Raw genomic sequence first — 24838 nt, 5'->3', positions numbered from 1 at the left:
AAAAGAAACAAGTAAAAAACTCGAAATGGTAAGGAGCAATCCAGGTTAGTGCTAGGGACGCTGTATTTTTAATAATAAAAGGCGGCCTGAAATTAACAGACCAGGCAGAAAGCCCACATTTGGTCTTAAAGGAATATGTTACTCACCCTGTAAGCATCTGTTCGTGGCATGTAGTGCTGTAGCTTCACATGTTCTGTATACTTCCAAAATCTAGTGTCGGGTCTGGATGTGAGCAAGTTGTTTTTCTTCAAAGTAGTATCTAGACTCAGGAGACACAGTGACTCCTCATCTTAGTGACAATGACCATGTTCATATGGCCATGTCTGAACTGGGGTGGCTTGGGGAGCAAAATAACGATGGATTAAACCCAGATCTGTGACAAGGGGTGAATGTTTTGCCATTGTGCAAAATTCCGTCCATCATCTTGTGTGTTTTCATGTTCATCGACTTCATTGTCAGAATGTTTCCCGCATGCGGGTGAGAATGGTGTGAGAGTATCAGTAAAGAGATGTCCATGCAAATGAAATAGTGTAATGGAACTGCAACTGCCACAGGTGTCCGGGTAGGAGGGTGGGCACATGTGAATCTACAGCACTACATGTCACGAACGGATGCTTACAGGGAAAGTAACATATTCCCTTTGAGGCATTTGTAGCTGTAAATACACATGCTCTACATAAACTGTAAAGTAGTCCCTTTTCAAAAGTGGTGGCTAACCTGTGGGTGCTGCAGTTGTTTGAAAGAATGCATAGCACTGCCTGACCTACATTGGCTGTTGGAGTGCTTACAAATCCACACCATAATGCTTGGCAAAAGTGTGCGGTGTAGATCATGTTGCTGTCTTACAAATGTCAGCTATTGGGATATTGCCCAGGAAAGGAATGGAAGCCCCTGTTTTAGGAGTAGACTATGCCCGAGGGATGTCAGGAAAGTCTCTTTAGCTTTGGCATAACATGTCTGAATGCATTTAATTATCCATCTAGAAATGCCTGACAGATATGGGCTTTCCCTTATGAGGGGGCGAAAATGCAACAAAGAGTTATTTAGCTTTACGGAAATCTTTAGTTGTATCAACATTGCATAACTTGCTCAAGTTGAAGGCCAGCGAGCATCTTTAAGAATGGTCATGCATTCAGGCGGGAGTTTAAAGTAACCGAATTCTATGACCTCAGGAGCCAAATTGCACGGTTGAGCTTGAAGGATTGGGGTGCCTAATTTCCTCATGGTTCTGAGTGAAAAGGTCCGAGTTGAGGGGAAGCTTCTGGTGGGGAATTCGAGTGTTTGAGAAGTGTGGTTTACCATGGTTGGCAAGCCCAAGTGGGAGCTACTATAACAAGAGTGAGAGAGGTTTGCCTGAGCTTCCCAACCACAAACTGAACAAATGGGAAAGGAGGAAAAGCGTAGGTAAATATCCATGACCAGTCATCCAGAGAACATGGTCTTTGGGTGCGGGAACATGGAGGCGCAGTGTGGGCATTTTTCTTTGTCCACAGTTGTGAACAACTATCTGGAAACCCCCACTTGTGAATTATGGGGGGGGAAGGACTTGGGGGTGGAGTTCCCACTCATGGACTTGTTGCCACATCCTGCTGAGGAAGTCAGCAAAGTGGTCGACCATTCCCAGGTGGTGCTGCTCTAGCAGGTGGATGTTGTGACATATTGCCCAACGCCAAATCATCTGAGCTAGGCGTGATAACTGTAGAGTGTGTGTCCCAACCCGTTTTTTGGTAAATCATACATGGTTGTCATGTTGTCCGCCGGACCAAGACAACCATGCCTGCCAGGTGAGTCAGAAATTCTTTCAATGCTAGGTGAACAGCTTGAAGCTCAAGGTACTTGGTGTTTGATATCCCAGAGACCCTGAACTGTGAGATCCTGTAGGTGAACACCCAATCCTGTAAGGCAGGCATCCGCTGTGAGAATGATCTGGAGAACAGGGTCGAAAAATGGGCATCGCTTTGATAGGTTTTGTGAGTTTCACCACTGCAGAGAGCAATGAGTGAGACTGTCTATCAACACTAGATCTTGTAGCTGACCCTGTGATTAAGATCACTGTGGTGCCACAGCCTTTTTTGCAGCATGTGCATATTTAGTCGAGCATGTAGTACTATTGCGATACAAGATGCCATCATGCCGAAGAGTCACATTACTGTTGACTTATGTGTTGATGGGGTTGGAACTGGTGTGGTAGTGTTAAGATATTTTGAATTCTGACCATATTTGGGTAAGCCAAACCCAACTGTGTGTTGAGCATGGTCCCCAAATATAGCAGAATCTGTAAAAGTTGAAGGTATGATTTCTGTATGTTGATAGTAAACACCAGTTGATTGAGAAGATGGAAAGTAATCTGAGTGTGTTGTTGACACATGACAAGTGTACTGGCTTTAATGAACCAGTCATCCAGATATGGAAGGACATGAATGTTCCATCAGCGCAGATGTGCTGCTACCACAGCTAGGCATTTGGAGAGAATACACAGGGGTGGTAGTGACTCCAAATGGAAGCACTTTGAACTGGTAATGTCTTCCATTGATAACAAATCCGATAGTATTTAATGATTAGTTATCACTGTGCCCGAGATCTAAGATAGGCCATAGTGATGTCTTTTATTATTTTTTATTGGACAGTATAGGGAGAGCACTGCTGGACCTTTATGTTGAAAAGAGACAGGCTCTATGGCTCATTTGAACAAGAGAGCCTCCACTTTTTGTTTGAGCAGGGTTTGGTGTTCAGTAGAGAGATTGTGTCTGCGAGGTGCAATGCTTGGAGGTGTGGTGATGTGCTCCAGACAATTACCATGTTGGATAATATCCAACACCCACTTATCTGATATTATAGTTTTTCAAGTGGGGAAGAAATGCTGTACTCGGACCTCAACGGGTGCTAAATGATCAGGAGGAATGAGAAGAGAGGCGCTGATTTGAGATGAGGATACAGTGTTTGCTGAAGCACTCCTACCATGTCCCTTGGAATTGTTTCCTGTATATCTGCTCTGTAGTACCCTTTTGAGGGGGAAGGTGTCACGTTGCTACCTGTACCAGGAGGTAGAGGCATCAGATGGTGTAGTTTTTGGACCTTGCTTGTATGAGGAACGCCAAAAAGGAACCACAGGTTTGGAGCAGCCCCATTGATTTTGCTTTTTCTGTGTTCGTCATTTTTTTCATCGCTTGGTCCACCTGGGGGCCAAAGAGTTGCCCTTTATCAAATGGCACGTTCAAGAGAGTTTGCTGCTCCTCTGGCTTGAAGCCAGATATATGATGCCAAGCATGTCTACGCAACAATACACTTGTATTAAGCGCAGCGGTTCCTGGCTCTCTGGCATGCATTGTAGCCAGACAGCAGCCACAGTCCTAAATAGGAGGAGTACAATACACTTGTGTGATAACCTGTGCACGCCTTGGGTAGCTTGGCACAGAGCAGTCAGGCTTATCCTCCGGGTCAAAGATTAATGCGTTGGTTCAACACCATCCTCGCAACACACTGCACTACCAAAAAGACTCCAAACAGTATGTATAAAATACTGGTCTTTGTATTACACACACACACACATTGAAATAAAAAAAGATTATTAGATATATACTTTACAGTTAAATGCAATTATCAAACTCTTACATTAGCAGCAGAACGGCATGACCATATATGTACCAGTCATGGCGATTCACTTGTCTCTTTATTCCCTCAGCCGAGTATCAAACAAACCCATGTGCATACTTCCTCAAAGTGTTCAAGTTCAAAGCAATTCCCTCCCACATCAAAAGCGACAACAAAAAACCAAACAGGCTGTTCAGAGGTATTCCACTTTCTCGCTAACACATTAGTATGAAACACGACAATCCCAGTGTCACATACCCCGTATAGTAGTAATAGTCAAGCAATCACAGGTTTTGACTACGCCTCATGACCCAGCCCCTCAGTGATCAAACCACCACAGCCAAAGATACACGTTGCACTCGCCGGGGACACTTTGAATAGATTGTCAGGACTGCCAAAAGCAGAAGGAAACGTTACATGTTCTCGTCCATCAAAATTAGATCCTCAGTCACCCAGCGGCACTTTCACTAGGGTGGTATCCCCATCTCCCACCCCCGATGCAAAAGACTTGTCACTGGAGGCTGGCATGCTTCCACATTGCCGGAGCCACAGTTGCTCCAGACAGCCAGCTGTGGGTGCACACAAGGAACAACAAGACCCCTCGGGTACAGTTACAATATCCTCAGCAGAGTATCTTGTGACATGGGTCTTGGGAGAGAGATCCGGTGAACTTGGACGGAGGCCGTGATGTCAGGTACTGTCGTTCAACTGATCTGGAGGTCAGAGAGTTAGGTCCCACGGAATTGGAAAACTTCCCCCAGCATCCTTCAGACACCACACGCAACAAAGTGTGAGGAAGCGCAGGTTTCCGGTTACAATCTCGGGTCCCTTGGACTCAGCAAACTTCCCCCCCACATTCCTAGAACTCCACATTCCGGCACACCAGGTTGGTCACTGATCTTTACACGCACACTCCTCTGGACAGTGTGATTACTGCATACGTCGGGACAGTCTTTGTCCCAACCAACAATCACTTCTATCCATTTCAGCTGCACCCTGCGTGGTCCTTACATTCTTGTGGAAACGGGGAGATCCTTTCTGTCCCTGGGATCCCATGGACAGAAGGCCAACCAACCAGCTCCTCAAGAGCGCCTATTGTCCCGGGCCATGACAGTCGGCAATTAGCTGCACGCAAGCGACATCCAGATACAATCCACCAAGTGATAGTCCCCTTCCTAAAGCACAGCAAGCCCCAGGTCACCACAAGTCTGTGGATAATCTAGTTGCAGCCTCTCCTGTCCCAATAGTCGATGTCCCAGCATTGAATCAGTGTAGTATGGTTCCAATCCCTCAAGTAACTCTAATTACGGAGGACAAAGCACCCGTAGTAATACCCACAATAGCCTTGGAAAAGGAGATCAGTTCAAAGGGCCATCTTTCAAATGCACAGGCCCTCTCTAAATTTTGTCCTGTCAGTCATCCTACCCTAGGAGCCTTAATCGGCATCTTTAGTGGGGCCGAGACCCTGCCTCTTTAGAATGCAGGTGCCAATTTCATCCCCTCCTACCCATCTCAGGAAGGCCCCTCAGAGTCAGGTCTGCAGTTTCCATTGAGCCCTTAGTTTATGGCCATGTATCAGGAATGCACACATGTAGCTGTCCACCCAGCACACAGACGTAAAGTAGAGACGTGTTGAATAGCATACAGAGCATCAAAATACACACTTTCCCATAGTGGTATTTCCATCGTAGCAATGTCAAATCCACTCACACCACTGGAGAGGATTCGCCATTACTAACTAATCGATAACAAACACTATACTGTCACTCTTCTGCATGTAGAAAACACAGTTTAATAGCTTCTCCACATATCCCTAATGTTAATTCGACGTGAGAAGCATGCCCTACCATATCAAACACGCCATGCAGTGTCATTCACTTCAAGTGCATGTTGCACACATGCCCTACCTCCGCTCAACACCGCAACCTGTCCCCAGGGAGTATACTCTGATGCAGCGAGAGACATGCATAACCTTGCAAGTAGCTTTCTAGAAAAGTAACAGTAACCTGCACACACATGCCCTGGAAGGGCAAACCTATGACATGTTTGAAGAGCTACCTCTGTGGGTGGCTCAACCAGTGCTGCACGCCCACGGTAAGTCCCTTACCCCTAGTCATGGGACTAGCAATAAACAAAAATCAGCCAATCATGTTTATACCAATCACCAGTATGTATATGAAAAGCACAGTGCTTTGGAACTGAATAGCAGAATCCAAAGTGCTCAAACTCATACTCCAGGAAAACAAGGTCCTGACAGGAGGTCGGAAACTGAAAAGGTCGAGGGAGACCAAGCCAAAACATGCCAGGTCTAACAACTTTTAGTGATGCCCTTGGTTGCTGCGTCATCCAAGTCTAGGGCACACCTAATTGAGTAGTTGGTGATTAATTGGGTCTCATTCACAATTTCACATCACCTTTTGTTTTTAAAATAAAATGTATACTCCTCAGGGATGTGCTGGAGGAGCTCCTCCATTTCAACTCCATGTGCCTGGTCGTACCTTGCTAATAAAGCTTGAGTTTAAGTGATCCACCACCGATTGGAGAATTGTGCTGCCTCTCACTTCCCTGAAGCATCAATAAGCCTGGACTCCATGTCAGGTGGAGGTGCCTATGCTGATGACTGTCTTTAATGCCCGTAAAAGGGCCTATTCACAACAAGTGTGTCTGGGGGAAGCTGACCCTTGATGGAAATAGGGTCTGAGGAAGCTGGTTTCAATTTCTTGTCGACCCCAGGTGTAATGATGCATGCTCGCACTGGATCCTAAAAAATGTTGTCAGAGTGGTGCAGCATGCCTTTTAGCATAAGAAGATATTGGCATGATCTAGATGTGCTGGAAAATGTTTCAAAAAGGAAATCTTCCTCATAGGGTAATTATGTAATGGGTCCTGGTGATATGCTACTGCTCTAGCAATGAGGTTTTTGGTAAGATGAAGCATCATCGAGGGTGATGGTTTGGCCGGATAGAGATCTAGGTCAGTATCACCCAAGGAATCAATGTCATTATCCCAAAGATTTGTGGGCTGTGCAGAATAATAATCTCTCTCCCCTTGATCATCAGTGGAAGATTATGGAGACTCCTGTGGTGTAATGTCCGCTGAGACATCATGTGAATGATGTAGTGAAGGTAGAGAAGAGGGTGGAGGAGGTGGCTGATATTGTGGTGGGGGAGGAGGAAGAACAGGAGGATGCGGAAGGCTGTTTGCAATATCCTTTTTATGAGGCATTGGCTCATCTATGGGCTCTTCAGAAGAAAGTTGGTGTTTAGATGGTTTGGGGCCTGGTGCAAAGTGTAAGCTAAAATACAGCCAGTGCGAGGCTGCATATGCAGTTTTTCCGCTTCAAATCGAAACGCTCCAGCTCAAGTTGGTGGACTGGTTCTGGAGGCAATTTGGATGTGGAGGCTGACATTTCCAGAGTCGAGGTGGTCGGAACTGAAGCGGTTGAGGGCGGAATGCTTGGACCCGAAAGCCAGATGGTCGGCTGGGTGCCGAGTCTGGTTGACTCTGCGGGCTGGAATTGTTTCAGCTTCACTTTGAGTGCCAAGCCAGAGTACGGGTGCGTCTGTAGCAGATGGTCAGTGCCTACCAGGGTCTGCCAGCAGTGGTGGCCCAGTAGCTGTATGTAGGGGGATGCCAATAGTTTTTTGGCAGGTGAAACATGGGTACTCATCATACGCTGACAAAAAGGAACATCCTGTATCTGGAGGCCGAAATCAAGGTCTGAGCCAGAGTTGTGGATAGAAAAGGCCTCTTCCTCAGCCTTAAGGGGCCTCACGATGCGCTCCTGTTCCTGTTCGACATCCTGTTTTTTCGAAGATGTCGGGTGTTTCATCTATCCCTCTGTGACAAACCAGACAGTCCCGCAAAGTCATATTCGATTAGAAGGATCGACAAGCTTCACAGTTTGCCTTCTGATGGTGTGGAGACGGACATAAGTTGCAAAACTGGTGGAGGTTGGTTCTTGGGTACTTCAGATGGCACCTGGGACAGAATCGAAATGGAAATTGTTCCATTAGCAGCGCATTCTCAGTCGAAGCCTATGATATAAAGAGTAGGTCAGAGCAAATGGAGCCCGTATGCCAGTGGAGCACGTTGAATCCAGGGTCGAAAGTTTTCTGGTTTTCCAAACACGACAATACGCGACCGAAACAGTACTGATGACGCTGGAAATGAACAGCGAACCAAAGTGAGCCCGAGAAGGTCTCGACCCGGACCGCCACACATCACGTCCAAACCAGATGGCGAAAAGACAACAAACAGACACATGGAGTCTATCTCCATGTGCATTGTCACCAGGAGGAGGAGTCACTTTGTCTTGTAACTGGAGACTTCTTTGAAGAAAAACAACTTGTACGCACATGTGGATCGAACACTAGATGGCAGAAGTATGTATAACATATGTATCAACAGCCACACATGCCTCTAACATCAACATTTCTTTTTCACAATACTCCCTTACCGATTCAAGGCTTCAATTCGTTAATTTAAGATGCTCAAACGTGTATGATTTTAATCTGAAGTTTGTAGCATAACTAATCAGAGCTGCAAGTAGGCTCAAGGCCACGGCTATCGACCTAATGGGCTTTCTACAGGACTTCGGAACTGGACGTGATTTCTTAAGGTCTTTCAATTTTTTTAATTTTGGCTGAATGTAAGAAATTGGGTTATTGGTTGAGGTGGGTGGGAGCCCCACTCTGGCAGCAACCACAATTCTTGTCAGGACGAACCACAAAAGTCATTAATCTGCACTTACCCCTCTGGAAGCTTGGCACTAAAGGTGTTCGACAACTTAGTGGCAATGTGATCGCTATTTATGCAGTACCCAAACTAATAAAATAAAATTGCTACAAAATAAAAATCCCACACCAATTTATAAAAGTAGAGTACATTTGAATAAATAAACAAAAACTCAAATCAGTAGAACCAGATATACTAATTTTTATTAAAAACAGTGCCTAAAAGAGCAAAGCACCATTCACAGTCTTCTGGTCACACAAGACAGAGTGAAAAGTCCCAAGTTCAGACCAACCGCAATGGAGGGCAGACGGGATACAGGGATCAGGTTAGTCCTGCTGAAGGGTTAACTTCCCAAGTTAGACTCAAAAGGTTCCTTTCATATTGGAGGCGGCCACAGAAGCCCAACTTCAGGATTTTCACTTTTGTCTTTTCTGGAGAAGCTTCCACTGATGTCCAGGACCGAGGGGTGCACCTCATGCGGATCAGGACTCACTAGAGCAAAGGGTGGTGGCTGTAGCAGGGCTCAGACAGGTCCAGTTGAAAATGGTGAGCCGAGCATTTGCAGGGAGGCCTCTGGAAGCTTGTTATGCTGCTGTAGCTCACTTATGTCAGGCAACTGACTATTGAAGTTACTCTGTGTAGCCTATGATGAAGGCCAGCAAATTAGTCTTTCTGGCAGCAGGCGAGTCCTTCTCAATCTTCCACAATCCAGGATGGTGCGGAAGAAGGGTCTTCAAAGTCCTATTTCTATACCTGGTGCCAGTCTTTTCATAGGGAGACTAGTTCTAGAACATTCTTCCCCTTTGTTAGATCTGGGGGTCTTTAGTTGGCAGAGGTAGGTACCACTGACCAAATAGGGACCCTTGCTTCTAGTCAGGGCAAGGAGGAAACCCTCTGAGATAACCCCTGCTCACCCTCTAGGTAGCTTGGCACGAGCAGTCAAGGCTAATCAGAAGGCAATGGGTAGAGTATTTGTACCAAGACTCACAGTAACAGTGAAAACACCACAAACTGACTCCACAACAGTTTAGAAAAATAAAAGGTATTTAATCTATACTACACAAGACCAAAAACGACAAAAATCCAACATACACAGTTCAAGAGAGTTTCAATGGTTTCAAAAGAGTTCTTAAGGTTGCGATAAAATAATCCACAGTTGCGTGAAAAGTTCCCAGGTGCGACACGTTTAGCTCACAGTACCTTTAGTTGCGACAAAGTTCCAAAAGCAGAAGCTGGTGCGGGGGAAAACAAGCGATGCGTTGCTCCTGAGACCCTGGGGAGGCATTTGCGACAGCCCCGCTGCAGCAGCGGGCGTGTTGCGACGAATCCGGTCTGTATGGGGAGGAAGGCCACTTGTATGGATTCTGGTGTGTAGGTTCCGTAGGAAGTTTGTTCTCGCAAAGGCACGATGCGACGATCTCGTAGGGGCTGCGACAATCTCTGGGGCGACGATGCGCGATCCAGTGGTGATCCTCTCTCTCGCAGCTCCTTGATGCGATGATTTCGGCAATGAATCTCGCAGTGACGTGATGCGGTCCGCAAGCAGGCGGTGTGGCGATCTCACCCAGCGATGACAGGCTGTGCGACGACACTCGCAGCGATGTTAGACTTCCCGCACCGATCGGGTGTGTCCCGCAAACGAAGGATGCGACGGCTCTGACAGCGGCAACAGGCGCTGCGGCGATCTCGACCTTCGTAGTGGCGGGAATTTCCTTGCACCATCGGGGATGCGCTCCGCAGCGAGCAATGCGATAACTTTTCTGTAGCAAAGTTCTTTAAATCTTGATTTCCAGCTTCCCGGCACAGGTACAACTTCCAAAGGCACCACACATGGGCCACGCACTCCAGGAAGGACAGAACTCTCAGTAGAGCTCAGGGGAAGCTGGGGTGAAGTCCTTTTGTTCCTGGGACTTCAGAACAGGGAGCCAGCTCTTCTCAGGCCCTTGGAGATTTCTTCAAGCAAGGGGACACAGCACAAAGCAAAGTCCTTCCCCTCTCCTTGGCAGCAAAGCAACAGCAGGGCAATCCAGCAGAGCAACAGCTGGACAATCTTCCTTCTTCAGTTTCAGCTTTCTCCTTGGCAGAGGTTCCTTCTTGATTCCAGGATGATCTAATTTTTTGTTGTCAGGGGTCCTGTACTTATACCCCTAAAAGTCTTTGTTCTCTTTGTGCAAGTGTGCCCTGAGCCCGGTCTGAACCAGTTCTGGGTGTTTCTTGAGCACTTTGTTTTCCTGGCTTCTCCTTTCCTTTCAGAGTGAGGGGCAGGGTCGTCAGCCACCCAGCAGGAGGTGGAGCAAGCATTGTGGAAGGCAGGCACAGCCCTATTCAGGCCCAGGTGCTATCTCCTCCCACCACTCAAGTTGCAAATGCAGTCATTCAGCCTAGGGCTGACTCTGCCAGCCTCCTGGAGAATCCCCAGCCCCTGTCACTCTCAAACTAAACAGTCAATACACAAACAGGCCAAGGCACACAGAAGGGTCAGACAAGAGAACAGCAACTTTCTAAAAGTGCTGTTCTTAAACACAGGATTTAAAAACAACCTTTCCTAATAGATGTGTTCTTAAATTCTGAATTCAGGGATACTAGACTCTTATATCCTATCTTGTTCCTTTGAGAAGAAATGCTGGTAGCCACTGTAGCCAGCATCCCCCATGTTAACCTATGGAGCAAGATAGCCTTACAATAGTGAAAAACGAAAATGGCTGTAATTCACTACCAGAGCATGTCACCTGCACCAGTACATGCTCTACCTTTCACATACACTGCACCCTGCCCAGGGGGGTACTTTGGGCCTTCCAAAGGGGTGACCAATGTGCAAAAAAAGGGAAGGGTTAGGCCTGGTCAGTGGGGACACTGACCAGGAGGACACTGCAGTTCCTAGACTGCACACAGGCACTGCGATGGCCGGCCTGAGACGCCATTTTAGGGGTACTCACGTGGGTGGCACAATCAGTGCTGCAGGCCCACTAGTAGCATTTGGCATCACCAGCCCTGGCACACCCAGTGCACTTTACTAGGGACTTCATGGTGATACAAATATGTCAATCATGTACATCCAATCATAATAACAATTTACACAGGGAGCACTTACACTCTGGCACTGATCAGCAGTGGCAGAGTGTCCAAAGCATCTAAACCAGCAAAAACGAAATCCAGCACAGCATCAAAAAATACAGGAGGTAGAGGCCAAAAAGACAGGGGGGAAACCACGCCAAAGATGCCAGGTCTAACACCCTTGATTAGAGCTCCAACAGATCCGAGGTGACAAATGGTAGGGCAGGCTTTGAGGAAGGTTCGATTGTGTGCGCTGGAGGAAAACCACTTTGAAGCGTACAGTTCCGCTCCAGTCATCCTGTCAAGAAGGCCCTCTCCAAGCTACACTCAGGTCCTATTGTTCACTGTGGGCCCAATTCGCTTTCTTAATGGGGGGCTGGGGGGCAATTACAGGCCCAAGCAGCTGTAAACTTCTAGAGGGCCTCAGAAACTTTTGGGCAAGAACTTTTAGAAAGCTGGCATTTTCAAAATTGTGACCTACAAATCATTAAATAGGATATTATATTAAAATTATTTAGCTGTAAACGGCATGTTTCTATCAGATACCATCCCAAAGTTAGCACATATTAATTGAATTAAGCTAACCCAGTGGTAGCCTCTGGGAGACAAGAGTGCTTACAGTAGTGAAATACAACTTTAGAGGTCTTGCACTACCAGCACATGTAAAACACACATCCTTTTTAAATATCATGCACCCTCCGCTATGAGCCTACCTTTACGGTGACTTGTAGGCTTTAAAAACCAAGGATTAGACCTGGCAAAAAGTACATTTTGCCAGGTTGAAATGGTTTAAAAACTGCACTACAGGCTTCAATGGCTAGCCTGAGATAGGTTTTCAAGTGCTATTTTAGTGAATGGTGCAACGAGTGCTCCAGGCCCACTAGTAGCATTTCATTTACAGGACCTGTATACATGTAGTACGATTGCCCGGGGCTTATAAGTAAATTAAATTGCCAATCAGCTGTTGGCCAAATTTAGCATGTTTAAGGAAGTAAGCACAAGCAGTGGTAAAGTACGGAGGCCTAATAGCTAACAGAAACAGGTCCAGCAAAACAAGAAAGGAGAAGGCAAAACGTTTGGAGTTACCCTACACACGTTTAAGATTATTTTATTACAATTGTAATGTGCCCATTTGTAATATATATATATTTCTTCTACTTTTTGTAAGTCAATATAGTTTTAAAACAAAACTTTCAGGTTTTTGTTATTTTGTGATCCGTAAGGCTACGTCAGTGGGCAAATCTATTTTTCTTTGCAATGAGTTCAGATACTATAGGGTACTCCAAACCTTTTAGGCTGGCAAGATGGCTGCCGTGGGGAAGGCTGTGTAGGCAGCTAGCTCCCTCGCTCCTGGCGTTTCATCGTGAAGGGAAGGAGAAACTTAGCTATTTTCCGTGTTTAATTATTCAAGAGCCGACTATGTGATTCTTTGCTAATTTTGCTGACTATTTTAATCAGCGGGCTCATTTTACCTGTCAGAGGAACACGCCGGTTGATTCCGGCCGGCTGCTGCCACTGCCACTGCTCGCAGAGGCTGCCCCGGGCCGGGCTGCTTAGAGACGGAGACAGAGCTGTGCGGAGCCTGAGAGGCGTTCACCACTTCCGCTTACTATTCTTGGAGTCGGATTCGGAGCTCGGCAGCTGCAGAGAGGCGACGACCGTTTCCTGGAGGACTCCAGTATTGGCGAGATTGTTTGGTGATTGACGTTGATTTCTCCAGTGACAGAGCCTCGGAGGCAGAGCGCCCCAAACCGGTGGAGAGACAATCGCATCACGCTATACTAGCATATAGCAAGAACAAATTGCTACAAACTATCCCTGCGACAGGCGGAGTTCACGAATGTTACTAAATTTCTCCGAGTTTCGTCTGGTCAAATGGAAAGCTACGAAAGGCATCAACTGTAGCCGTTGTGGAATTTTAGCAGCAGACTCATGTCACATGTTCTTTAGCTGCCCTAAACTTACTGTATATATAAACAAGATAGAAAAATTTCTGACCAATTTGCTTAATGTTAATATCAAATTATGCCCTTCTGTGATTATCTTTGGTGTATATTTTCCATCCGAGAATTTATCTGTTGATCAAGAACATTTTCTTTTTATTGGAATGTCTATTTACCGTTTTTGTATTACCTCAAGATGGCTAGATGTCGATCCACCATCATTTGAGCAATGGTTAGGAAAGCTGTTAAACATTTATAGAATGGACAATGCAGTTTACAAATTGAAAGGACGGAGAAAGAAGATATTTGCTAGGAAGCTATGTTCTCCTATCGATAATTGGATTTAACTTAATAATGACCACATCTGTAAAGAGATATTTTATTTGCTATATGTTTTAATTTTTGTCATTGATTGTCATTGCCTAAATGCTGTCTGTTTCATCCTTGTATTTGCTATGCCTCTGCCATTGAAAAATAAAAATAAAAAAAAATAAAAAAAACCTTTTAGGCTACTTTCACCACAATTAATTATTCCACCCCAATGGGGTCAAATTCACAGTATTTCACAAATCAGTAACTCATTTTTATAGAATTATCTACGCCACTGATTGTTCACAGACATCATTTATTGCCTACAGATATAATTATGCAAGGAAATGTATATATCGAACAACGTAGATCATAGATTAAACTTCCATTTTTTTTGCGTGAATAATTACTTGGGGATCATTACACCCTGGTGACAAGCTCAATAGATTGATGTATACTGCAACAGAGAAATCAGCCCACCCAGAATAATATTAGAGAGCCTTACCAAGGTAGCAATATCTGTCATATAGAATCCACTAAGAAGCCATCTAACTGCTGGCAATGCCTTAAAAGCACATGGGAGAGAGATACTGACTCCATAGAGAATGTTGACTAGGAGCCTGCACTGACGCACCCGAGGGAAGTGCTGATAAGACAGGCTTATGATTGATCCAAATAAAAATCTTACTCAAACATACAGTACCAGGAGCAAGTTATACAAAATGAACCATGCAACAAATGACAAGAGTATGAATGAAAAACGCTACAAGGTCACAATCCTGCATACAACCTGGAGTTGCAGAATGATTAAAATACAATGGAGTGAAATACTATAAGAACTCTACAATTCTAGACAATAAGGTTTCAATGGCACCGCGATTAGTCACATCAGGCGTCCAATGACTTACCTAGTAATAAATGTATGCTAAGATCACAAAGGCATCTATCAAAAATGAGCTGATAAACTTAACCCTACAAATATGAGATGGAGTAAATGCATCGGTCAATGCATGACAGCTAAACAATTATATTTGAAAAACGCAACTGTTCTCATAAAAGTGTCTGGTGGGGTGTATGGGGGACATAGAAGAACCACAATGGAATTAATAGCCCAGCAGGAGCCCACCTCCCACTCCTTAAAGTGGCTCAATGTTAGCTAGCGAAACTTCAGGTGACTTTCCTAGTCTGTGTAAAAAACTGACGGTTGAAGTCATATGTATTAAACTGTGATGTTTTCATGTATTTTTCTTTGAATCATTTTCATTGTATAAAACAAAAATGAATTCGAAAGTATTTCAAATGTCTGCCTACAAAGTGCATTAAATACTTGTTTATTGCCAGAGTTTGTTGCATGATTATTCCTTTCAAAAATTGCACTTCCTTTTAATGGGCTTCAATAGTATTATTTTTACACCATAGATTTAGTTTGGCAATTGAGGTCTGTGCAATTTAAAACATGTTTGTTATTCCCAATTTGTTAAGAGTTCCTGTAGAATATCAGTCTCCAGACTTGTGATTTGGTGCCAGATCCTAATCCTGGTTAGCCTAAGAACAAATTGTCTTTGATCTCAATAGGACTCTTCAAGGAAGAGTTCTTCCATACCTCTGCTTTGCCCAAATGGGAACAGAGGTTGGCTCCTACTTGCCACGGAGTGTTTGATCTCTAGAGAATGCTCAGCACCTTTTCTGGCTACTGAGTCATGTCTGAAAATGCAATGGCTTCAAGTCTTGTATAGGCTGTCATTAGCCTATCTAATTCTGATTTATGAAGTGCAGCATAAGAACCTCTCTGCTTCAACACACAACAACATTAGCTAACTACTCATTTCACCAACCCTTGTTCTATTCTGAAGGGTTAATACTGTTGTGATGGCAGCTTTGTTTTCTATTGCATTTGTGCAAGGGGGATAGGTTCTACCCTGCATTTGTCTCACAGGCCATTGTAATAAAATGAATTAAGAAATACAAAATAAAACAAGCATTTGCAATGCAATAGGTCTCGCATTAGGAAGTTTGAGCTATTGGTATTGTAAATGACAATTTTTTTTATTTATGTGTTGGTTTTGAAAATAGGGAAATTAATAGCTTTGTCAGTTACAATGCCAATAGTTTTAACTTTCGCAAATGTGCCACCTATAGCATTTGTAATGCAATGTGTGTTGTATTTAAGTGACATGTGACATGGATGTATTGATATTACAAATAACAATGACTTTTTTTTCATAATTAATACTTAAATAAAAGTTATTGTAATTTATAATGGCAATAGCTTAAACGTTTGTAAATAACTTTTGGGAAGATTATGTTCAGTGTATTTTATTGTGACGAAAATCCAAGAACATTGCATTTGCACCTACACACACACACACATAGAGACACACACACACACACACACACACACACACACACACACAGAGCCACATACATATATTTGGTGAATGTGGTGGTGGTGGATCTGGTGGATATTGTGGTGGTGGATGTGGTGGTGATACCAAGATGTCGCTAACAGCAGTTAGTGACAGCTTCCAGGTGATAGCGACCGGTTTGGGGCCCGCTTTGCATGTCAGTGATATTTATCGCTAATGACATGCAAAGTGGGCGTACGCAAACTGGTAGCGACTGAAAGCAGTCGCTAACACAGCTATTGGCTATTAGCAATACCCGTGACGCGATAAAAAAAATGCGCGCTAACCGCGATTAGCGCCAGGATTTTACACCTGGTAAAAACCTGATCTAGCCATAATAGTCATGGGAGGTGGATTCTACGGCTAAGTCCCCACCTGCCTATCAGCATGATTTTCCTTAGCAATAGGATTTTTATCGCTGGAAATGTCACTTTAAAGGTGGGATTCGCCGCTATCGCTGGATTTTTTATCGCCGTGGAGATAAATGTTGGTAATACTGCGTTATCTCCGCGATAAAATCCAGTGAGAGGAGGAATTAAAAAAAATTGCGCTAAGCGCGGTTTGCAATAATTATCCCAAATTGTTGCTAATATGCCCCATAGATTTGACAGGATTTCGAATGAGACTGCAGAGCTATCACACAGGTTAAAGATTGCAGATTAAGATTTAGCAAACTCAACCCACGGGTTACAAACATCTTAAATGCTGAAGCCCATCCCAACAGAGCTATCATTCTAGGGGAAAATCGAAGGGGCATATTAGCATGGGCCAGATCGCCGCTTTAGTGGCACTTTTAGCCGATAAAGCAGAGTTTTTTTTTATCTCCAATTACCAAGCTGTCGCTAACAGCAGTTAGCGACAGCTTCCAGGTGATATCTACCGGTTTGGGGCCCGCTTTGCATGTCAGCGATATTTATTGCTAATGACATGCAAAGTGGGCGTACCCAACCTGGTAGCGACTGAAAGCAGTCGCTAACACAGCTATCGCCTAATAGCAATACCCGCGACGCGATAAAAAAACGCACACTAACCGTGATTAGTACCAGGATTTTACACCTGGTAAAAACCTGACTTAGCCATAATAGTTGATGGGATGTGGATTCTACGGCTAAGTCCCCACCTGCCTATTAGAAAGATTTTTTTTAGCGATAGGATTTTTATGGCTGGAAATCTCACGTTAAAGATTGAATTCACCGCTATCCCTGGATTTTTCCTCGCCGTGGAGATAAACATTGGTAATACTGTGTTATCTCCGCGATAAAATCCAACGATAGGAGGTGATAAAAAAAATTGCGGTTTGCGATAATTATCGCAAGTTGTTGCTAATATGGCCCTAACTTCTTGGGAGATAGATCTTCTATCTCAAGATGGGTTGAGGGCCTGTGGAGCACAATTCTGAATGATGATTGCAAACGTCTAAGGGAAATGACACTTACATCTGTGCCCAATAAATAAATGTCAATGAAACCCGATATTGGTGTTTGATATGTTTCATGCAGTATTTATAAGAGATAATATCCGACATGAGAACTTTCAGCAATGGGCGTACCTTGTAGCAGAGAGATACAACATGATGCCCCCCCGAACCCTACCCCCCCCCACCAGACCCACCCCACCACACATTGCACCCTGGATACAGATCTGGCCAGAGAAGCGAAGCAGAAGAGGCACTCTGAGCTCCCCTGGACACACGCCAGCTGCTGGGCACAGACCGCTGAGGTGGTCCCATCTCCCTGAGCAGGCGGCGCCAGGAGTGCGGGCTGTGGGTCTGGGGTCTAGCTATCAATAGTGCAGCAGGTGCAGTGGCACTGCCAGGGGGCTGGGGCGCCCACTGCACCCCAATGGCTGTTTTTTTGCTACAAACCCAGGGCATGGTGGCTTCCTTGCTTGTATTAGGGCCCATGGCACCATTGTTACACCACTGCCCAAGGCCGGGGCTCAGTTGCCCACTCGTGGCATTAAGGCGACACTACAGGAATCTATCCTGCGAAGGGCAGAGACGCATTGCTGCCTCTGTGGGCACCCGTGTATTTGTTAGCTTCATCTGTGTCGCCCCTCGCTCAGTCTTCGCCTCTCCTCCCTCACTCACTCTGTCCCTTCAGTTGTCAGTGAGGGGGGAGGGGCCTCCACTCACCCCGTGCGTCCTTCCCTTCAGCCCCATCACCCCTGCCACTGCCAGCCGCCCCTGTGCAAGACACCCGATGAAGCGTCCCAAACTTATGCGACCCAACCCCCGCGCCCCCCCCCCCCCAACTTGTGCCCTGGCTGCGCTTCTGGGCTCGTTTTACCCGTTCACCCTGTCATGACAGGTGCAGAAAACCTCTTAACTATACAAAATGTACAAAAGTTCGCTTTTTTATAAAGCGCCACAAAGCATCTGTCGGATTCTTGGCGCTAGGAGACCAACTAACGACTATAATTTACCCTCTCAAGCATTTCAGATCCTTTCTTCTTAGACGCAGGGGCGCGTTCCCCCGCTCAGCGCAGAATAGCTGGGAGCTCATTCCTCATAGTGGGGGGGGTCGGCAGCACAGCGGGTGTCACCATCACTCAGGACCACGACTCCTTGCGTGTTCTCTCATGCTAATGAAGCATTCGTGCAGGTTGTTGGTTTTGCTCTGGTGGGGGGTAGGGAGGGTCGGGGATCACCCGCAGTGACGCAGCCCTGAGCCCAGCCCAGGAGACCCCGGAGCCAGTGATGAGGGTGGCGAACAGGCAGGGGTTCAGTGAGCCCGCCCGCTAGGGAGCCGCACCTAGCATCAGATGCACCCCTGGAAAATGGAGGGGTGCTTTGGGGCGTTTGCTGAAGGGGGGAGGGTAGAGGAGTATATGCTGTAGTGTAGACCATTGTACTCTCTACCATTCCTATGTGACGCTTAGAGTTTATCCATTTGTATCACTTTCTTGAGTGTCTCTCTTCAAGTTGTATGATTTTATAACTTGTACATTTTTTTCTGCTTGTATCTTTTATGTAACGCACGTAATTCTAAATCCTTATGTATTGAAACTGGTTCTTATGTAAAGCGCTCTGACACCTTCGGGTAAAGTTCGCGCTATGTAAAATCGCATTAAAAGAAATAGAAAAATAAAAAATAGGGGCTGTAGGGCTTTTTGCTCAAGTATTTTTTATTTACATTTTGAATTCGTGCATTTCCTTAGTACTAAAGCGCTTTATTGCTTCGCAACAGCAAACCCGGCTAATACTGTAAGAGGACTGGAGTGGGGTCAGTCCAGCCTCGATCCTGCTTCTAAACACTTGGACAGGAAGCAAACACAACACAGAAGGAATGCGACCAAAAACACAACTGACAAAGTAAAATAACACTTTAAAAAATGTTGTTTATCGCAACAGGAATTGCTTTTAAATAAAGCAGGAGTATGGATGGCTGGGAAGACAGCACTCACTGGGCACAGCAGACCTGCCTGGCTGCTCCAAACGAGGTATGAAGGTGCTGTTCAGGTAGCCGAGGGTACTTCTTGGCGCAGTAAGAGTACAACCTTCCAGGTCGACACAAATCAATACCTAACACGGTCCGAGAGCAGCAAATCTCACGCGTAAACGCAATAATGATGACATAATCCTACCTTGCTATTCCAGGCGGTTTTGTTTAATGTTGCAATTGTTGCTCTTTCTATGCCCTGTGGGGCGTCTGTGGTGGGGAGGGCTGTCATGACACAGGAAGCAGCTTGCAAGCACTGTGGGTGCGGTAAACAAGCCTTTGTGAAGGACACTGTCGCACACTTGCTTTCTTGAAGCCTCATTATAGAGCCGTGCAGACACTCCAGGGGGTTCCGTTAGTGCACAGCATCAGGTCGGGTCTTGGCCTAGTTAAGGAGTCGTCCCCCCACCCCCAGTGCACTGTGTATCAAGCGATGTCCACAAACTGTGTTTGGACCCCAGCAAAACCAGCTCCGAAAGCAAAACCTTCCTTGGGGCGGGACTTCCGTCTTCGGAAGCCCGCGCACGCGCCCACGGGAAAGCAGTGCTCGTGACGTGGGGCTCATGCCCGAGGGAGAGCCCCGCGGAGGCTGCAAGACCTTAGAATCACGGTAAGTGGGGGGGGCGCTTGCATGTATGGCGGGGGGGCGCTTGCATGTATGTGGGGGGGCCTGGGGGGGCACTTTTATGTATACGGCGGTGGGGTGGGGGGGGGCCTTCTATGTATGCGGCGGGGGAGGGGGGCCTTATATGTATGCGGCGGCGGCGGCCAGGGGGAGGGGGGGCCCTTCTATGTATGCGACGGCGGTGACGGTGGCGGGGGGGGCCTTCTATGTATGCGGCGGCGGGCCTTCTATGTATGGGGGGGCCTTCTATGTATGCGGCGTCGGCAGGGGGGGTGTGGGGGGGGCTTTGTATGTGTGTAGGTGCGCTCCTGTGTGTGTGTGCCTTCTTGCCTGCATGTGTGTGTTCAGTGTGCCTTTCTTTGCATGGGAATATGAGGCACGGTGACGTGCGCGCTCACGAGGTCGAATCTCCGGCAGGAGACGCTCGTGACAGTCCGCTCGTGACAGTCTGCTGTCCACATTCCCCCAAAAGTGATTACATTAGTTGTCTCGCTAGACGCAAAAGCTTCGCTTTCGTCTAGCGAGACCTAAAAAACACTAGGTAGAGGGCAATTGTGGAAGCCCTCTTCGGCAACTGGTCTGTTCAAATGCCATTCACATTTTGTTTCTACCCACAAAAGTAGCAATTCAGGTATTTGCTTAATTTTCCTGCTAGAGACAGTGTTTTTCTTGATGTTATGTGCATTAGTAAAGCGCAATATCACCCACGAGGGTAGTCTGGTGCTGAACAGGTGTGGGTGCCTAGCCCTGCTTATAGTAGGTTGGTTACTTGAAAACCCAGGTTTTCAACTTGTTGGCAGAATTTATGAAGAGAGGAGGATACTCCGATATGTAATGGGAGGCTGTTCCACACTTTAGGAGCAATGCAAGAGAATGCCCATCCACCTGATCTGGTTGTGTGTGTATAAATAGGATGTGTGTAAGTAGGAGTTCTTCAGAGCAGTGATATCTGGCAGGTTGGTGAAAGGAGAGGAGACTGTTCCGGTAGGTGGAGCCCAAGTTGCGTAGTGGCATGAATGTTTGTGTGAGGAGTTTGAAATGAGTGCACTTGTGTATTGGGAGCCAGTTGAGGTCCCTGACGAGTGGCGCAATGTGAGTTCTGTGTGCAAGGTTGAGGATGAGCCTGACTGCCGGGTTTTCAGTTTATGGTATATAGTGAGCTTCTTGGTGATCCCGGCGTAGACTGTTCTGTAGTCCAATCTGCTGGTGACTAGGATGTGAGTGACACTGTTTATAGTGTGCTTGGGTGCCATTTGAAGATATTCCTTAGCATCTTCTGGATGTGAATGCAGGACACAGTGACGGAGTTGACTTGAACAGTCATGTTCAGATTGCCATCAATTATTATTCTTAAATTCCAGGCGTGGATGCTGGGTGTAAGTGCTAGTTTGGTTGGCCACGAGTTGCAGTCCCATGGTGAGGTATGTTTGCAGAAGATCACTAATTATTCCTTGTCGGTTATGAGCTGGAGACACTTGGCTTTCATACAGATAGAGACTTCAGACATGCTGGTGATTAATTTGTTTCTTGTGTTGGGGGTCTAATCCAAGAAGTAGCATATGAGTTGGGCTTCCGAAGAGTATGGTGCCACACTAACAGCTTGTGTTCTATCTGGTAAAAAGGAGCAGATTCAGCAGAGAGGGGGGGTGAGAGACCATGTAAAATACTGCAGTTAGGTCTAGGAGAATGAGGGCTGCCATGTATCCTCCGCCAAGGATTATGCGGATGCCAACTGTGGAGGTGATAAGTGTTGTTTCTGTATTGTAGTAGGCCTAGCATCCGAACTAAGGGGTGTTGAGGAGCTGGTGATTGTTGAGATGGTCAGTGGGACGTCAGTTGATTAGTCTCTTTAAGATCAGGTATGGTGGGAGGGAGATAGGCCTGTAGTTGGAAAGAATGGCTGGGTCAGCGTATAGTTTTTGTGAGCAGGGGAATGCCAGTAGCATGTTCCCAGGTGTCCGGGAATGTGTGTGAGTCAATGGATGCATTGAGAAGGGGTATTAGTTCTTCGACGATCAGTAGTAGTCCTTTGGTGTAGGCGTATTGGGGTAGATTTCTTCCTGGCAGCTGCAAATTAGACTGTGGTGATGAAAGGCCACAAAGTTAGGGTTCGTTCTTTGACTGTTATGGAAAGTCAAGTTGTGACGGGTGTGGTTGAGGGTGAAAGGTGCTATATATTAAAGTGATCAGGACTGAACATTTTACTACATAGTTTGTATTAGCACTTAGCAAGAACCCTTTGCTTAATTAATGAAAACACCACTGGTGGGACATGAGCTTTAGCAATGGGCACCGCTTTTTATTTGTAGCGCACTATGCACGCTTTCACTTACACAAGGAGGCCACACCCACCACTCGAGGGACAGCCGTGCAGCTCACTTAACTTGTGCTTTTTTTTTTTTAGATTAAATCATGGCACTTACACATTTTGTAGTGCGCAGCTCGCCCAACTCGTTTTTTTTGTTGGTTTTTTTTCAACATAGAATCATGACAGTTGCATGCCTTTCTCCTGTCCATGATTTTACCCAAACCAAGTGTCAGCTGCATCGCTCCCAGCAACATCGTAAAATAACCACGTGATTTATTTTTATTTTTTTACAAAATTGCTGGGAGCGATGCCGCAGACTCTCTGCTTTTGGTGAAATCACGTAGGGCAGCAGCAGGCATTCGCAGCGGCAGAGCTGGCTGGAATGAGCAGCAATGAGGCAGGGACGGCGTCCAGGCACAGCGGCAGCCAAGCTAGCTCCAGGGTTTCAGTGCTTTGCCTGACTGAGTTTAAGCGATTAGAATTGTAAATAGCAATGCATTTTATTTAGGTTTAAACACGTTGACCGCGGTGCGGGTGATTTGCGACTGGGCCTGGTCAGGACGGCCCGTGGCCGTCCTCCGCACACGCCCACCGTGACGTCGGACGGCCGGGGGCCGTCCGACACACAGAAAGGGTTAAAAACCAAAACACAAATAAAAGGCATTGCTATTTGCAATACAAATAGCTCAAACGTGCACGAGAGACCTATTGCATTGCAAATGCTTGTTTCTTTTTTTACAGGAGGGCCTGAGAGAGAGAGTAAGTGTGAAGTATGCTAAATAAAAAGAGAAAGAATGATTTGATAGGGAGCATATAATGGGCACAGTGCACAATAGCAGATTTTTCCTCAATCCTACATTACAGAATCACATTATACAAAGATACAACCCAAAGCACTTGGAAAGAAACATGATTTACCCAGAATAACATTTTGAGAAGTGTTGAAAGCAAGGATTAGAAATCCGGCCACTAGGACGAGATGCAAGCCAAATTTACATGAAAGCACCTTGTGATAGCCATATGCTTATTGACCCAGGCCAACAAAGATAGCAGTTTGGGGATGCAGGTTGGTGTGACATTAGCTTCACAATAGGATTAGAGGCTGAACATGCATGGCAGTGAGATAAGCAAGGAAACGAAGACTTACAAGTTGTTGAATTTGCTGCCATTGACCAACATCCACGGCTGATCAGGACCTTGTCTCCTTAACCCAATCCAGCGATCGGGATCGCCTTTGTGACTTAGTAGAAACGTCTTTAAACAAGAAAAAAATGGGATATGTTTGAGTAAAATGGTGCAATGGAGTCATTTCACAGTTCTACAAAGAGCTTTGCAAAATAAATTAATACCCTTAAGGACAGTGATGAAGTAGCTTTGGAGAAATCAGGTGCAGTAAGTGAATGTTCACATTACTTTGTTTGGCAAATTCATTTGGACAATTGGATTAATAGATAATTTTATGAAGTTACCATACATAACAAGTGGCAGTAGTCTATTTATCCTGCAGTCCTTTACATTTACACACAAAATGCTGTGCTACACATTAGCCATGCAGTTGCCATAAGATCTATGGAGAAGCGGTAGAACATTCCAAGACTCAGCAATGCACAACCCCAAACAGGCAGCACCATTGCTGGGCAGATACAGCAGTTACAGGTTCATAAGAGGTCATAAATGTGAGCATATAAAGATCTTATACCTGATTACTTCTTTACAAGGTTATCTTGAAGTGGAGTGGGTAAAATCAAGTAAGACATATCTAAGGGTAACTGGAACTTTGAATTAGTAACTAGGCACATTTTGAGCAAACTTAATGTAGGCTGTTGGCTGGACCTGTTCTTGTATGTAGGAAGAAGAAAGCAGACAGACAGAGGTTCGTACATCTTCCAGACACAGTTAGTCTCTTTCCCCGTTAAGTTGGACTCAAAGGCTTTGTATTGAACTGGTTACAATCCTCCACCGATTTTGAGGATGTTAAAGATTAACATCCTCAAAACCCACCCCTCATCCTTCAGGCTGACCCTTTATCACAACAAGCAAATAAGTTCATATTTAACCAGACCAGGCATCAATAAACTGCCTGCCTCTAGTGGCTTCTTTTCCAAGAATACATGTAGAACTTAAAAAGCGTTATATAAGAATGTCCCAACTTAAAAGCCAGAGATGGCCCGTCTTTATGGTTAGTGAAGCCCAAAAGTGCAGATTTCCTTTCCGCCCAATAAAAGACTGATCTGGTGAACAAATGAGAAGCAATTGAGAGGATGTCAAGCTACGCTGAGCAGTTTCAGAAGAACCAAAAGATACTGGTGTGCAGTTAACTAAAAGTTTCTTACATGCTATTATGAAAAATGTAGAAATGTGCATCCAGAAGGATCACAAAATTAATAAATTAATACACGTTAGTGATTCTGTGGGACCTGTTAAAC

General features: G+C 45.6%; 1 protein-coding gene across 1 annotated transcript in view; it reads right to left on the bottom strand.

Annotated features, from left to right (window-relative positions):
• The window catches only part of LOC144767753 (C-type lectin domain family 2 member E-like), a 54309-nt gene that overhangs the window by 9716 nt on the left and 19755 nt on the right, over positions 1-24838 (bottom strand). The window contains exon 3 of the mRNA XM_078651139.1: positions 23560-23666. Within this exon, the coding sequence (XP_078507265.1) occupies positions 23560-23666 (107 nt within the window). The remainder of the gene's footprint in view (positions 1-23559; positions 23667-24838) is intronic.

Source organism: Lissotriton helveticus, chromosome 7 (assembly GCF_964261635.1).
Source record: "Lissotriton helveticus chromosome 7, aLisHel1.1, whole genome shotgun sequence".
NCBI lineage: Eukaryota > Metazoa > Chordata > Amphibia > Caudata > Salamandridae > Lissotriton > Lissotriton helveticus.
The sequence above is the reverse complement of the archived record's forward strand: the minus strand, read 5'-3'. Positions and strand labels throughout refer to the sequence as shown.